This window comes from Sciurus carolinensis, chromosome 13 (genome assembly GCF_902686445.1).
Source record: "Sciurus carolinensis chromosome 13, mSciCar1.2, whole genome shotgun sequence".
Classification (NCBI taxonomy): Eukaryota; Metazoa; Chordata; class Mammalia; order Rodentia; family Sciuridae; genus Sciurus; species Sciurus carolinensis.
Genome location: NC_062225.1, coordinates 56901857 through 56918157, shown reverse-complemented (window position 1 = coordinate 56918157; position 16301 = coordinate 56901857). Strand labels below are relative to the sequence as shown.

General features: G+C 38.7%; 1 protein-coding gene across 1 annotated transcript in view; it reads right to left on the bottom strand.

The window, feature by feature from the left end:
• Srbd1 (S1 RNA binding domain 1) overlaps positions 1-14925 on the bottom strand; it is a 237839-nt gene extending 222914 nt beyond the window's left edge. The window contains exons 1-4 of the mRNA XM_047522685.1: positions 14868-14925; positions 8590-8669; positions 5235-5412; positions 2121-2492 (exon numbers count right to left, since the gene is read on the bottom strand). Coding sequence (XP_047378641.1) covers positions 2121-2492; positions 5235-5412; positions 8590-8669 — 630 coding nt within the window. The 5' untranslated portion in view covers positions 14868-14925. The remainder of the gene's footprint in view (positions 1-2120; positions 2493-5234; positions 5413-8589; positions 8670-14867) is intronic.
• Positions 14926-16301: the final 1376 nt, after the last annotated feature.

Sequence of the window (16301 nt, the reverse complement as noted above, 5' to 3'; positions counted from 1 at the left end):
AAATGAGATGACTTGCTTCCACTTGATGTTCCCACAATTAATGGACACTGTTGCTATGGTTTATAAATGAAGCTTCTCCCTCTGCTTGTCTTCTGCCATTCACCCTCTGACAGCTAGACTCTTGGCTCTCAACATACCTTTCCCTCCTCATTCTACTCAGCAAGTAATCTTACTTTTCTTTTGGAATATATTTTCAAAAAGATTTTGTTTAGCTGCTATCTTACTGACATTACAGAACTCATTAGTGAACCCGGTTAATCTCCCCTAAGAAAAAATAAAAAGTGCACATTAATAAATTTCAGAACAAACTTTCCCCTTGAAGCCTGTAATCGACTTTAGTTATACCTATTAAAGAAAGGACATAGCCTATAGAAACTAAATTCTACAAACACTTTTGAGTTAGTTCTCAGTAATTTTTAACTTTGAGATGATTTTACTTTAGTTCCTACCATACAAACAAAAATGTTTTCTGTCTATTCTAATCTTAGCTATCATTGATTTTTTAGGCTATACATTACTTCTAATAATCTATCATCCTAATAATAAAATAAAAGAATGTAATAATTAAGTGCCTGATATGGAGCCTGGCCTAGCCCATGATAAATCATCTGTAAGTAAATGGCAAGTATTATTTCTTGTCAATCACAAATCTGTGAACAAACACTTTAAGGTATTAGAGCAGTGATAAATAAATAAATAAAATAAAAACCTACGTAAATCTTCATTAAGAGCCTAACCTTACTACTACCTTTCAGTCTGGGACTGCATGTTAGTTTTTTTCCTTTGGAGAAGTGTCTTTGTTTACCAACATTGTCTTTTCTATTACCTATAAATAGAATGTCAACAGTAAATTTTAACAATGATTTTTCTTCTTTCTGGCCCACTAAAGAATAGAATGTTGCCTCACAGTTTTTCTTCTCACTCTTGTTCCTGAATTAAATAATCCAAGGTACAAACTATAATTAGGTTCCATCCTACGCCTTCTTTTGCTTTATTCATTTAGACCTAAAAAGACAATATTTTCAAATTGTGGGTCATAGATCCACACTAGATTCATCCTGAAGGCTACCTCATCTACCCTGAAATGGTCCCAGAATGTGTGCGACCAGACAAAATTAAGACTCACTGCTCATGAGTTACTCTTCAGGTTCCCTCTACTAGTTCCAAAGCCAACCCCCATCCCTGGAAAAAAAAAAAAAAAAAAAAAGAAAAAAAAGAAAGAAAAGGGAAGAAATCCATCCCAATTTCTCCCGTAGTAAAAGTTAGGATTCTGGCATCTCAAGTTGACATTCTTAAAAAATTTTCCTTTGAAAGATTGCTAGGCTTATTCATAGTACATTATAGCACTCTAATGATCAAACAGAGGCAGGAATAGCCTAAATGACTTTTAAGCTTTTACAGCGAAAGACAATCCAAGTTCAAAGCAAAAATCAAGCTATGAAACTTTGAGGTCCCAATCTGTTAGTGCAATCTGTCCACATAGTAAATGTATGCTATAGTTTGGATATGTAATGTCCCCCAAAGACCCAAGTGTTAAAGGGTTGGTCCCTGAGTACCACTGGGAGGCGGCAGAACCTTCAAAGGTGAGGTCTAGTGGAGGATCTTAGGTCACTTAGTCACTTAGGTCACAAGGTAGAATCTTGGGACCCTGACCCTCCTCTTTCTCTCTTTGCTTCCTGGTTGCTGTGAGGTAAGCAAATTGTCCTACCATGTGCTCCTGCTATGGTATATTGCCACAGGCCCAAAAACAATGAAGTCAATCAACCATGAACTGAAACCTTTATACCCATGAGTCAAAATAAACCTTTCCTCGTTATAAGGTGATTTATCTCAGGAATCTGTTATAGGAACAGAAAGCTAATTCACACAATCTAAAACACCATGGCAAAGACCCACCCTGACCGAGTTCATAGCCTTTAGCCAAAGAACTGATGATGATGATAAACCATAATACGAAACAGCATACTCTAGAAAAGAACCAGTGGTCAAAGCATCCAGAAATTACTGGTCAAACTGAGGAGAGAGTTGAAAACTCCAACCCTTCTTTTAACCAGCACAATCCCTATTTCAAAAAGAAAGGAATTAAATTAACTAAATTAATAGGAAATGGCTGCACATACCTGAACTATATCCCAGTTCATTTCTACCTCCTCATTAATATTGTTGGTATTTGCTGGAAACTTGACAGGCTGCCCCTGAAGACATGTTTCAGTCTTGATTTTCTTTAAAGGAGACTGACCAAAGGTAAAGTCATCTTCACTCTCTTCTTTCTTGCATACACCTTCCCACATGGTGCTTGTTGATGGTATTTCTGTACTATTAGTCCCACCCTCTAAATTGCTGGCTTTGTTCTTTACTTCATCAATTTTCAGCTTTTTGGTTCTTTGAGCTGAAGTTTTCCTTTTTGTCTTTGCTGATTTCAGAGTCTGTACAGTTTCCAATTTGGTTTTTTTCTCTTCCAAATCCACATCAGCAATTGCCACAGAGCTATTCTATTAAGCCACAAAGAGAAGACATGACAATTAGAAGATAAAAACCAACTGCCCTAGAATACTACTCAGAAATAAAAAGGAACAAATTATTGATATACACAATAATTGGAAGACTCTCAAGCAAATATGATGAGTGGGGAAAAAGACTTACACGATTATATTTATATAACTCTCCTGAACAGATCAGTGATTGCCAGGAGTTAGAGATACAAGTAGGGGAAGCAGGAGGGAGGCAGGTGTAGCTATACAAGGGCAACACTAGGGATCCTTGTGATAATGAATATGTGAAAAAACTGCATAGAACTAAATACATACAAGTGAACACAAATAAAACTAGAGACATCTAAATTATTTTATTAATGTCAATAACCTGATTGTGAAATTTTACTAAAGTTTTGTAAGACAAGTAAGTTTACCATTGGGGACAACTGGGATAAAGGGTACATGGAATCCCTCTGTGTTATTTCTTACAACTGCATGTGAATTGTTTAGAAATTGTTTTAAAAATGAATAAAAGATAGTCTATACATGCCAGAAAACAAAGATTAACATTTATTATCAAAGTCAACAAATTAGGAAGAGAAAATAACATTCACAAAATCATAAACGCTACATGTGTCACCTATTTATACAGGAGGAGAGAGGACAGAAAACACAATGACAGCAGGTTAATGGCAGGAGTGTTCTTTATCAGAGTCCACCTAGCAGTCTACACAGGAATCCAGGGACTACTCTCTGCACCCTCACTCTCTCTCCCCAAGTGACAGTTTGGCGGTGAAGGAAGGAAACCTGACACTCCTCTTGGTACTAGGGATAGAACAATAAATATATTCCGCCATTCAGGAGCTTACAGTTTCACATGCTAGCCTGTTTCCAGTTATTTAAGTAACACGGATGGTACAAACAAAATCAACAATGCCCAAAATAAGTTTAAGCCAAAATTCAGACTCTCAAGGGAACTATGTTGAGTGGGAAAAAAGCCTTACAAGATTAACTCTCCTATCAAATACTTTTCCAGAGTTATTGACTATTAAAAACCCTGGGGGGTTGGGGATATTGCACAGTGATAGAGCATTTGCCCAACATGCATAAGGCCCAGGGTTCAAACTCTAGTACCACAAAAATAAAGAAATAAAAACACCGGAAACTATAATAAGAGCACCCCAACACCAATGCCCACCTACCACCAACCTCACGTGATTTTATAAATGCTGTATATTATCTAGCCCTGAGTATTAAATGTTATACTCGAACACGATGGATCAGAAAAGAGATATGAAGATAATACTAAACCAATAAGAATTGATAAAAACCTAATTAAATGAATTGCTATATCTAAAGAAACAATGTGTCAGTTATAAAGGGAATTATCAGCCACAAAGGAACAGGAGAAGGAAAAAGCAAATATGATCAGCAACTTCTAAGTCATGTACAAAACAGAAGAAAGCTCAGCAAATAGATGGAATATTTTGGTCCCAATGATAGGAGAATCCTGCTGTGAGATGGACACTTCAGACTACCTTAGCTCCATGCAATTAAAACATTCAATTGTCACTATGACAAGCACAGTGCCTAGACCACAGGGAGCATTCAATAAACCCAAATAAACAGTCATTTCTCCTACTCTGAGTCCATGCTCATCAAGCAGATTTCTGATTCTTATTTAAGTCCCTACTTAGGTCAGCCTCCGAGTAGAAAAAGTGCTAGCCATAAGAATTTTAAGTACTTGTGATGATTATTTCAAAGTGTTAATTATTAAACCAGCACACTGGTTATATACATCACTCTTGAGCATGGCTAATGTAAAAACATTCATAAGAAGTAGATCAGTTCCTAAAATGCTGACTTAGAAAGCCAGTGCCATCACATACCATGTACTGTGAGCAAGTCACTCAATATCACTTGCCTCAGCTTTCTTAGCTATAAAATCTGGAAATAACAGCACCTGCCTTAACAGTTGTTGCTAAAATTAAGATCGTAAGAGTGAGGCGGGCACCTTGGTGCATGCCTATAATCCCAGAGGCTTACAATGCTGAGGCAGGAGGATCACAAGTTCAAAGTCAGCCTCAGCAACTTAGCGAGGCTCTGTCTCTAAATAAAATATTTTTTAAAAGGGGCTTGGAGGGATGGGGTCATGGCTCAGTGGTGGAACACTTGCCTAGCATGCGTGGGGCCCTGGGTTCAATTCTCAGCACTGCATATAAATAAATGAATAAAATAAAGGTCTATCAACATCTAAAAAAATGTTTTAAAAAGTGGAGGGGGGAGTTCTGGGAATGTGGTTCAGAGGTTAAGCGACCCTAGGTAAAATTCTTGGTACCAAAAAAAAAAAAAAAAAATCATAAGAGTGCAATGTTCAACATACTGCTTGACTAACAGTAAGCACTTACTACTTGCTAATATTGCCATTATTACTAGGAGAAGAAAAAAAAAAGCAGAAGAAGAAACATAATGGTTCTGATGATAAATGTTAAGAGAAGGTTAGGAGTATAGGATAGAAGCAGAGTGCTTGCCTAGAATGTACAAGGCCCTGATTTCCAGCACCACAAAAAATATATAGTATGTGTGCATGTTGTATATTTATTTTATAATATATATAAAAGATGCTATTAAGACCACCAGAAGGGACACTACTGCCCTGCAGTTTTTGTCATTTGCATTTTATCCTACTCTGTGTAAGAAAGTAACATTCCCAATCAGGAAAACACTTCGGTTTTCCCCCTATCTAGCTACAGCACCTACCGGCTCCTCCTTAACATCCACGATCCCTGTGCCATCACTGATCTGTGGAGTGTTCTTGATTCGAGGTACCCTTTTTGGTTTGGAATCCTTGGGAGCTGGCTGCTTGCGGCTTCTGGAGACTTTCTTTTGGGGCTCCCAGACACTATCTTCCTTGTCATCTTCTTCAGAGGCAGATGATCTAGAAGTAAATTGACAGAAGAACTTCCAGGAAAAACAAAACCAAATGTCAAAGGTAAAAAACAAACACAAGCTTCTTAAAAAATTGATAAAGTCAGAGGTATTTATGATAAAATGGAATAATACGAGCATAAACTGTGAACAGTTATTGCTAAGAATTAAAAGAAGAGTTGATTAGCATATAAAAACACCCTCCCCATAGCATATCATACACTATAAATCACCACTTTCCTCTCACCTAATTGACAAACATGTACACACACACCTTCATGGCGTGGAAAATCATTTATTACCTTAAGCAATTTACTAGGTCATGTCACACATAGTCAAAGTGAACTTTTCAATTTTAACAGTGAAGAGCACTTAAATAAGTTCCTAAGTGCTAATCAAATTCATTTAAATTGTATTAAGCTATTCATTCAATGAAAGGAGTGGGAAATGACTCTAGGAAACACTCTAAATTATATAAAAACGCCAACACCAAGGCCTGCCCAGTTGTTTTTATTAACCCGTCTTTTCCTTTCACAGATGGATTGTATCCTGACTACACTGGATCAGGTGCAGCTACCATACTTTTTTGACAACTAAACATTAAACTCACAACATAAGCAGAAAAACAGCAGCCAATGAATTCTGTTGAGGGAACATCATGCTCCTGCAAAGTTGGTTCATTCTATTTCTAACCTAATGTAAGAGATCACTTTGGGGTGAAAGATAACCACTTCCTTCAGTGAGACTAGTGAACAGAAATGTCTGGGTTTTGGATTAGTTAAATTCCACTTTGGCACCAAAAGCCTAACTGAATGACTTCTTAGTTAATTATGTTCCAGGAAAGCACAATTATGATAGGATGATCCACTGATATCCTCCAAGTTGATGTTCTCTGCAGAGGTAGACTCTATGCCCGAAACTAAGCATAAAATAAATAAAACCATTAGATAATAACAGCAGTGGATTTAAAAGGAACTAGAATTAGAAGATCAAGGAATTAGAAAACCAGGGTTTCTTCCTGTTATCCAACTGAGCTAGATGACACCTTTCCACCTTAGTCTTATCACCTGCTGAGCAGGAGTACTGACTAACCCCACTTCACATGGTAATACTACCAAAAGTAGAGGGATTTTATTAGGAAGAAAGCACAAGCGCTGGTCCCATTTTGTTACACATGAAGCAGTTCTGAGGCAGCTGAGTCAACTCTCATTCCCCATAACATGTGCGTTCTCAGCAGCGTCTGGCCCTCACCCCTAGAGCATGTCCTTCCACATGCCTTCAGAGAGTCCTTCTCCTCTAGTGTTTCTCCTTCCTGCTTAAAGTTTCCCCTTAGTTCCTTTTACCCCCACCTCCTTGCCCTCTAAATGTTGGAATCTCCTAAGGAAGATGAGTCCTCACCCTCTCTCCTCCTCTCTCTATGCTCTCTTGCTAGCTCAGGTATCTTGTCATCTTGTCATTGAGGTCAGTACAGGAACTTCAATTTCATATCTCCAACATGACCTTCTCCTGAGTTCAAGACTTGCATATCCACTTTCAGAGGGAAGCCTAACAATCATTTCAAACTTACCAAATCCAAAATACAAGTCTGATTTCATCACACTTACGTCTATTCCTCTTCCATTGTTCCCAAAATGTCTGTCTTTCCTTCATATTCCAAATGTAATTAATTCATCACCATGTCCTATCTCCTTTGTCTTGAAAATATATCCCAAATTAGACCATTTCCTACCGTTTTCATTTCTAGGCTTCTACAATGATCTTCTTAACTTATCCCCCACTTCTATTCTTGCCCCCCACAGTCTGTTCTCCACCAAGAAACTCAGAACGATATTTTACAAATGTAAATCAGATCAGGTCACATCCCTATTCACAAACCTCCAGAGGCTTCCCAACTCACATCAAATAAAATCCTAGCCCCCGCCTAGCCCCTTACACGTTACGCATTCCAATCTCAGTTTCTATTACTCTCTACCTGATGACTCTGAACTGGTCACAATGGTCTCCTTGCTGTTCCCTGAACACATCAAAATCATCTCTATCTCAGAAATAATTTGCTGCAGTATTTGGAATGTTAACCCTTGAGAACTTTCCATAGAGTTTCTCTCCTATGTTAGTCAGTTTTGCATTACTACAATAAAGTACCTGAGACAACTAACTTAAATAAAGAGAAATTTTTTATTTAACTCAGTTTTGGAGGTTCAAGTACAAGATAAGGCAGCCCCATTTGTTTGAGCCTCTGGTTAGGGCAACAGATGGCAACGGAAAGAGCACATGTCAGAGAGAGTGTTCACATCTCAATACAAAAACAAAGAGAGACAGAACAGAGCCCCACAATCCCCTTTGAAGGCATATCTCCAATGAACTAAGGACCTCTCACAGGGACACCTCTTAAAAGGTTTCACCAACTCTCAAAACCACCACCACCCTAGAGACTAAGCCTTTATATATTTACATTATGGACCTTTGAGGAACACATTTAAACCAAACTCCCACACTTTATTAGATTCCCGTACATTCGCCAAAGAACTCCCTATCTAAAATGCCCTTTCACTACTATCACTGTATTCTCTATTCCTTGCTCTGCTTTTTTTTTTTTTTAACAGTACCTATTATGACTTAACATTAACCACTCATTTCTTTAACAAATACCTTAAGAGTACTTAATATGATGCTCTACAGCAAAGATTCTCAACTGGGGATAATTTACACTTACACACACACACACACACACACACACACACACACACACACGGCACTATCTAAAGACATTTTTGATTGTCACAAATGGTGGGAGGGGTGCTATTGACATCTAGTGGGCCAGGGATGCAGTTAAACATCCTACAAGGCAAAAGACAGGCCCCACAACAAAGAATTATTCTGCACACAATTTTAATAGTGCAGAGGTTGAGAAACTCTGCTCTAACATAATATAAAATACTCCTGTACTCATGGAGCTTATATTCTAGTATAAATGTTATATATTTAGATGGTTACTTTTTCTCTCATTTAACACTTCATCGCCAACATTAGACAGAATCTAGAACACAGCTTCAATAAATATTGTATGAATGAAGGAAAAACACACAGCTTTCTTCCACCGAAATGACTTAAGGGTGTAAGAGACAAATGCATTACTCCTTAAAATACGCCTCATTCCCCCACTACCATATTAAACCAAGAAGCTTACAACTCTGAGAAGTATGAGAACTCGTCTTTGGATACTGCAGTCTGAACCTGTATTTTTGCTCTTCTTGGCAATGACGACATCTGGAAGAAATGAACATGAAATCAGCATGACTTGAATAGTCTGATCACAGTCATTCAGTTACAAAATGATGTGCCATTTGAAAATAACTCTCCAACAGCTCTGCTGCTAGAAAATGCCAAAGGAAAAAACATGAACCTTATTCACAAGCCAAATGCTGGTTTCCCCTGCTAAGTAGCCTCAATTAAAAGAGCAACAAACACCCTTCCAAAGGTTTCAAATGCTTCATGAATGCTGGCTACCTTTTGAAAAATAAGTTCCCAGAAGGTGAGTATTCTACAAATATTATTAGTGATACTATCAGTCATCAAATTATAAAATCTTAGGTTAAACTACCTCTCAAAGACAAGAAATATTTTTCTCTCTTCTGTATCTTCTTACAGGATACAGTAGAGGTGCCACTACAAAGATGGCAGGCAGTCAAATGGTACTGATTAACTGAATAAGCAGTCAGGTTATTCCTAAAACAAGATAAGCATTCTTCTATAATAATAGTTCATACTTAAATAAATCACTATGCCGCTATGATTCAAAGCCTCAGCTCTAGAAAAAAAATCAAATAGTAAGAGGCATCACATAATATAGGAAGTAAATAAATTTACTGAGGCTGCAAAGATTTATTTCCTAAAGACTGTGTGTCAAACCATAAAAAAGTACATTAGACTCTGATATGTTTAGAACCTTCAAAATAAGGTCCTAAACCAGTCATATATTATAGTGCCTCTGGTTCTAACATCCACTTAGAAGAGGAAATAATACCTCATAGAAAGGAGACTTGTCACAAATGGGAACATGTTCCCCCAGCAGAAATAGCTCAGCTCTGTCCATTAAGTGCAGAATTCCTGGACAGAACAGCACTCAGAGGAAACCAGAAAGGAAAACAGTCTGTAGGAAGCAGATCGAAAACCTCCCATCTTTGCTTTCACAATTTTTTTAGATATGGTTATGCAGGTAATCCTTCCTCAAATGAGTAGTTCTAAATATTGGTCATAAGGTAACAGGTAACTCTGATTTTTGGGTTATGTGCAATTTACCAGAATAAAAATAAAACAAAACAGAGGAAATCAGTGTTTGACAGGGGTGGTAATTCAAATCAGGACAGGACACAAACAGATTAGTCAGTAAAAGGTATTGACAATCAGGTATTCCTCTAAGAAAAACAAGTGTTTAATTTCCACCTCCACACCATGAACAAAAATATATTCTGCAATGACTAATTATTTAAAACACAAAAAATAAAACTATTAAAGTGCTACAAAATACAAAGACAACTATTAGTAATCTTGAGTAGGTGTAAGGAAACACAGGTTTTCCTGGGCATGACTCAAAATTCCAGAAGCAACTGCTGATACCTTTGAGACCAAGGATGAGGTGGTTAAGTATAAGCTACCTGACACAAAGGCGTATCTCTAGGTCCCCTACCCAACATGCCAGTAGACAATTGCCCTGGGAAAAGGTCTAGTTTATTCTCCAAAGAAGGTAAAATAGAATATCTAGACTAGAGGACAAATGCAAGCGTGTGCATGTGAACCATACAAACTGAATACTAAACAGAGAATTCCCCAGTACTCTTGTTCCATTAAGATCCCAAAATGCCACCAGTCAGATCCTTACCCTCTAGGAGTAAACAATGGGAAGGCTTTTTTTCTGGTGAACCTGACCACACCCAAAGAAAAAATCTGAAGGTTCTTTGCTCCCCATCAAACAACCCACCCAGATCACCTTATATTCATTCCTATCACTCCAGTCTACAACATACAGTACTTCCTCCTTAACCAGGGTTTTGCTTTCTACAGTTTGTTGCCTCAATCAATTGCTATTCAAAAATATTAAACAGAAAATTCCAGAAATAAACAATCCTTAGGTTTTAAACTGCACACTTTTCCAAGTAATTGGATGAAATCTCCATTTTACTCTGTTAAGGACATGATTCTTCCCTTTGTTCAGCATATCCATATCGTATACACTACTCACACCCATTATTCACTTAGCAGTCCTCTTGGTTATTAGATAGCTATCATAAGATCACAATGCTTGTGTTCTTGGAACCCTAATTTTATTTAATAATAGCCTCAAAGCACAAATAGCAATGCCGGCAATTTTATTACAATATACTGTTATAATTGTTCTATTTTATTATTAATCTCTTACTATGCTTTACTTAAAAATTAAACTATCATAAGTAGCATATAAAAAACACATGGCATATATCCAGTACTATTTGAGATATCAGGTTTCCACTTGGGGTCTTGACGTGTATTTTCTAAGGATGGGGGAGCTACTGTACCTTAATTTGAAACCTCCTCCCACTCCCGTGACAGACTACCATACACCAAATCTATCTCCACATTTGAACCTTAACAGAAATGCATTTAAAATAGGGAAAAACAAGCGAGGCATGGTGGTGCATGATGCCCTGAATCCCAACAGTGCAAGAAGCTGAAGCAGGATTGCAAATTCATGACCAGCTGTGGAAATTTAGCAAGACCCTCAGCAACTTACTGAAATCCTGTTTCAAAATAAAAAATAAAAAGGACTGGGGATGTAGCTGTGGTAAAGCACTCCTGAATTCAATATCCAGTTCCCCTCCCCGCCCCCCCCAAAAAAAAAAAAACAGGGCAAGACAAACCAGTGGCAGGCTTATATTTTGATTTATAAGTTTCTTCTTCTTTTTTTTTTGTGGTGCTGGGTATTGAACCCAGGGCCTATGCACGTGAGGCAAGCACTTTACCAACTGACCTATATCCCCAGCCCCTAACAACTCGTCTTAAAGACTTCCTGAAACAAATATTTCCAACTATCCCTTATTAGATACTCTAGAGGAAATGAACATAGAAAGGTGCTAAAAAGCAAGCATTTCTTTTCACAAGTAGAAAAAACTGAGTGTAAGAATGGAGGTAAAAAAGGAGAATCTGTGTGAACACACGGGCCAATTACAAGCAGTTCCATTTTTAGAAAGAATTCATATGTAGAGAAGCTGAGGCCTAGAAATTATTTATTTAAAAATTATTCATGCCAGTTATACTCCCAGGGGTGTGATTGTGCCAGTTTAAAGACCAATGTCCTTAAAGGATCTGTTTTTCCACCTCCACTCCTATTATGTCCTCTTAACTTCATATCATAAAACTTACGGCATCCATTTCCAAGTTTTGAGTTTATTCTTTGTTTTGTTTTTTGGTACTAGAGATTGAACCCAGGAGTGCTTTACCACTGAGTTATATTCCCAGTCCTTTTTCTCTTTTTTTTTTGAGCCACCATCTCAAAAAGTTGTTGAAGCTAATTTTGAACTTGCAATCCTACTGCCTCAGCAGCCTCCCAAGTTATAGGCATGCCCAGTCATCTCCATGTCTTCAATTCAGTCAAGTGTTACTTAACTAGAGACACATTCTGAGAAACACACCATTAGGCAATTTTGTTATTGTGTGATCAGTGTACTTACACAAACTACAGCTACAACATCATCAAGCATGTATGCATCCATTGTTGGCTTCTATCACCAACATCACTGTTATTCAGCACATGACTGACTGTACCCATATCACCTACCTAACAATCCTAATTACTCCATCCCAAAACTCGCCTTTAAGATTTCCATTTACATAATAAAATTATGTAAAATTATGTAAAATTATGCCTCTGAAACTACTTAGATGCCTCATAGTTACTTAAAATTTAACACATCCAGAATGGAAAGCTTGATAACCATTCCCTGCCCTAAAATCCATTCTACTCCAGTCTTTCCCATCTCAGTAAATGGCACCAGCATTCATTCATCTATTTGCTAAGCCAGAAGCTTGGAATATTTTTTAACAGCTTTGTTGAGGTGCAAATGACATTCAGTACACTGAACACATTTAAAGGTCTCAAATCTGATAAGTTTTGACATACGTACACACATCACCACAATCAAGATAATAAACATATTCATCCTTTGCTAAGTCAAAACACTGTGAAACTTTTTTTCTCCCATCTCTTATATCCAATCTATTAGTAAGTCACATAAATTTTTCCTTCAAAATATATCTTAAATCTCTACACTCTCCAGTGTATATTTGGTCCTTGAGTCTGTTTCCTGTTGTTATTACAGAATGCCACAGACTAGTGGTTGGGAAGCAGACCTTCTTCCTGAGTCTCATCATGGCTGAAGTCATCACACACTAGGGAAAGAGAGCTTTCCAAATCAGGTTTCCCTCTTTCTTTTATAATGCCACTGATCCCATCATGAGGACACCACCCTCACAATCTCATCTAACCCAAAACACCTCCCAAAGACCCTACCTCCAAATTCTATCAATATATGAATTACAAATTAAATTTTCAACACATGAACTTTGGGGGGATACATTCAAACTAGTGTCCTATCTTTTACCTGGACTATGGCAATATCCCCTATATGCCCTCCCTGCTTCCATGCCCTTGCCCCTACAACCCATTCTTCACATATCATCCTAAGACATGATTTAGAAAATGCTTAAACACACTTAATGAGGGGATAGGGGTGTAGCTAAGTGGTAGAGCACTTGCCTAGCATGTGTAAGGCACTGGGTTCAAACCTCAGCATCACATAAAAATAAATAAACAAAATACAAAGGTGTAAAAAAAAAATACAATTAACATTATTAAAAAAAAGAAAAAAACACTTAATGACTTCCCATCTCATCCTTCACTCAGAATCAAACCACACTTTTTACCAAGGTTTTCTACAATGCCCTACAGGTCTGTGACCCCTGCTTACCTTCCTAATCATACTTACCACTTGTAGCTCCTAAACTCTAGTCACATTCTACCATTCCCTGTAACAAGCTTGATTCTTTCCCAAGTCAGGGTCACTCTATCTGGAGTATTCTTCCTGCTCACCAAATGTCTGGCTCCTCTCATCCCTTAGGCCTAATATGAACTTCTCAGTTACACTATATTTTTTAAGATCCTATTTATTTCTTTTAGATAGCAATATATAACAAACTAAAATTATTATTTTGTTTTATTATTGGAATCCCCCTCCATGTAGTGAACAACAGGAAGGAAGGAATCATGTCTTATTCACTTTCATAAGATACTGAGCCTAGCATTTGCTGGTTGCTTTATAAATATTCATTAAATAAACATAAGAATATATACAAATATGGCCTCTATAGAGAAATATGAATTTATTTTCTATCCTTATTAGGCAATGCAATACATGGCACTCACTGCAGTCTTGAAAAGGCACATTAAGAACATTCCTATTCTTCAGCGATCTAGGATTTTCCCTCTTCCAAGTTATCTTATTTCTGTGGGCACATGAATACATTCCAAATCAATAATCTTTAGGTCACTGTGATGTTACTAAGGAAGTACTAAATTAGGGCAAGTGAAAAATGGAAGCAAGGGGCAAAAAGTCCTACAAACACATATTAAAATGGGGGGGGCACTAAAATTCAAGGAGATTGAAGAGGACTAATTTCTTAAAAGGCAGCTAAAGAAGTTTCCCAGAGGAAAACAAAAGTGCTTCGAATGTTAACACAGATACCCAAGTTATAAAAACAAAATTCGAGTTAGAAAGAGCCTCTGAGATCAGACAGCCCTGCCGTATTGCCATATTTTTTTATCAATGAGAAGTCTGACGCTCGAGAAGGTAAAATGGGTTACTCGAAAAGAAGACATATGGCAAAGGACTAGAAACCAGAGCCCCAAATAGCAAGACTAGTCTTGTTTCCCATTTCACACCAATTACATTAATGACAAGCTGCAATGTGGAAGGCTCGAGGAAAGTTGCCTACAGTTCCCTATTCATCTTTTTCCTCAAGTTACTCAAGCGCCTCCGAGATGCCCAGCACACTGCTGAAGATGCAGCTGATTCAGACAGGGCCCCGATCTGAGAGTGAAAGGGTGCTTCCTCCCTCATCTTCGCTCCTTCGAGGTTTAAAACAATCTAAGTTTTCCCAGGTTTTCTCTTCTTTGCCCTCTGAACTAAGACCTGCTGCAATTAGGAGACACGCCAGGTGACACGCAGCAGCTAGGAGGCATTCTCCCGGTGTAAGTTGTGAGATATAGTCCGCTGATAGTAAAATGTAATGGCACTTCTCACTTTTAAAAATGGGGGGAGTGTTACTTCCCAAGTGAGCGCTCAGAACTTTTTAAGTGGCCTCAAACTTGCCAGAGCCCGAACACCGGCTCGTGGGTGCCCGCAGAACTGCCGCCGACGCGGACGCACAGCTCACCTTCCCGCCCGGCGTGTCAGAAGACCCGGGATTCTGTGTGTGTTACTGTGTCTTCCGGTTCCCGCCGGAAGTTTTTCAAATACCGGAAGTCCCGCCTCGCTTTTCCCAGAAGAAGGTAAGCTGAGCCAAGTTGCGGTGCTGACAGAACGGGGCGGAGCCAAGCTGAATGGAGGCGGGGCCGGAGCAAGGATCCTCTGGGAGCGTAGGGGCGATCTTTGCTCCAAGGCTGCGAGTCAGCTAAGCTGCGTTTCCCCTGGTCCAGCGGAGGTGCGGTCCCCGGTGCTGCGAATGCGGGCCCTGCCCCATTTGCTTGCTCTTTCTTTTGACCCGTTTTATTTTCATCTGTCATTTTTAAAATCCAATCAAGGACGGTTCTTTTCATTGCATTATTTATTTATAGTGAAAAAATGAGAAACAACTTAGCTTTATTTTTCATTTAAAACGCCGTTAATTTCTTGTCTTTGTTTTCTAAGGCCTGAAATATGGTTTTTCGACCAGTCTTTTAGATAGACCCAAATCTTGTCGCCTCTAACTAAAGTCCTTCTTCAGTCTATGGGGAACCCTACCTTAATGGAAGACTTAAACCGTGGACTCATAACTAACTTAGTTCAGTCATTCAGGTAGCTTGGTACACTGCCAAGTAGACCGATAGGAAAACCCGGTTCTCTCAGGAACTTCCTAGTAGATTTGTGCAAACTGCCCGCCCCCACCCCCCACCCCCGCCCCCTTGGTACCAGGGATGGAACCCAGAGGCACTTCACCACAGAGCCCCAGCCCCAACCCTTTTTATGTTTTATTTAGAGACAGAATCTCACGAAGTTGCTTAGGGCCTCACAAAGTTGCTGAGGCTGGAATTGAATTTGAGATCCTCCTGCCTCGGCCACCCACGCCACCGCACTCAGCCTGCCTTGTTTTTGGACCTGTTTCCACTGCCTTCAACTCCCACCGATCCCTTACCTGTTCAGATACTGGGCAAACTACGAGTAAATATTCAATTAATTATTTTACTTTAGGCAAATGGCAGACCCAGTTACCTGTACTTCTTGGACAAGAATAGAAAAACCCTGCCCCACTTAATTTTCAGATTATCTGAAAAGTGCTATGACTTAATTCCTGGTAACCCAATATCCTAGGTGGGTCTTCTTCCAGATTCAGCATTTACATTTCTCTTGCCACAACACAAAAGTAGCGTCTACTTTTTAATTCAATCAGGCATAAATATCTTAACCCTGCTTCCACGCCCTGGACCCCCCCCCCTTTTTTTTTTTCACTAACGGATTGCTTCCCATCCTTAACACCAGGTACCAGGGAAGTTGAGGCAGGAGTGTCTCAAATTGGAGGCCAGCCTGGGCAATTTAGCCAGGAAAGGATGCCACTTAGCGGTAGATTACTTACTGAGCATGCGTGAGGTCCTGGATTGAATCCACAGCACCA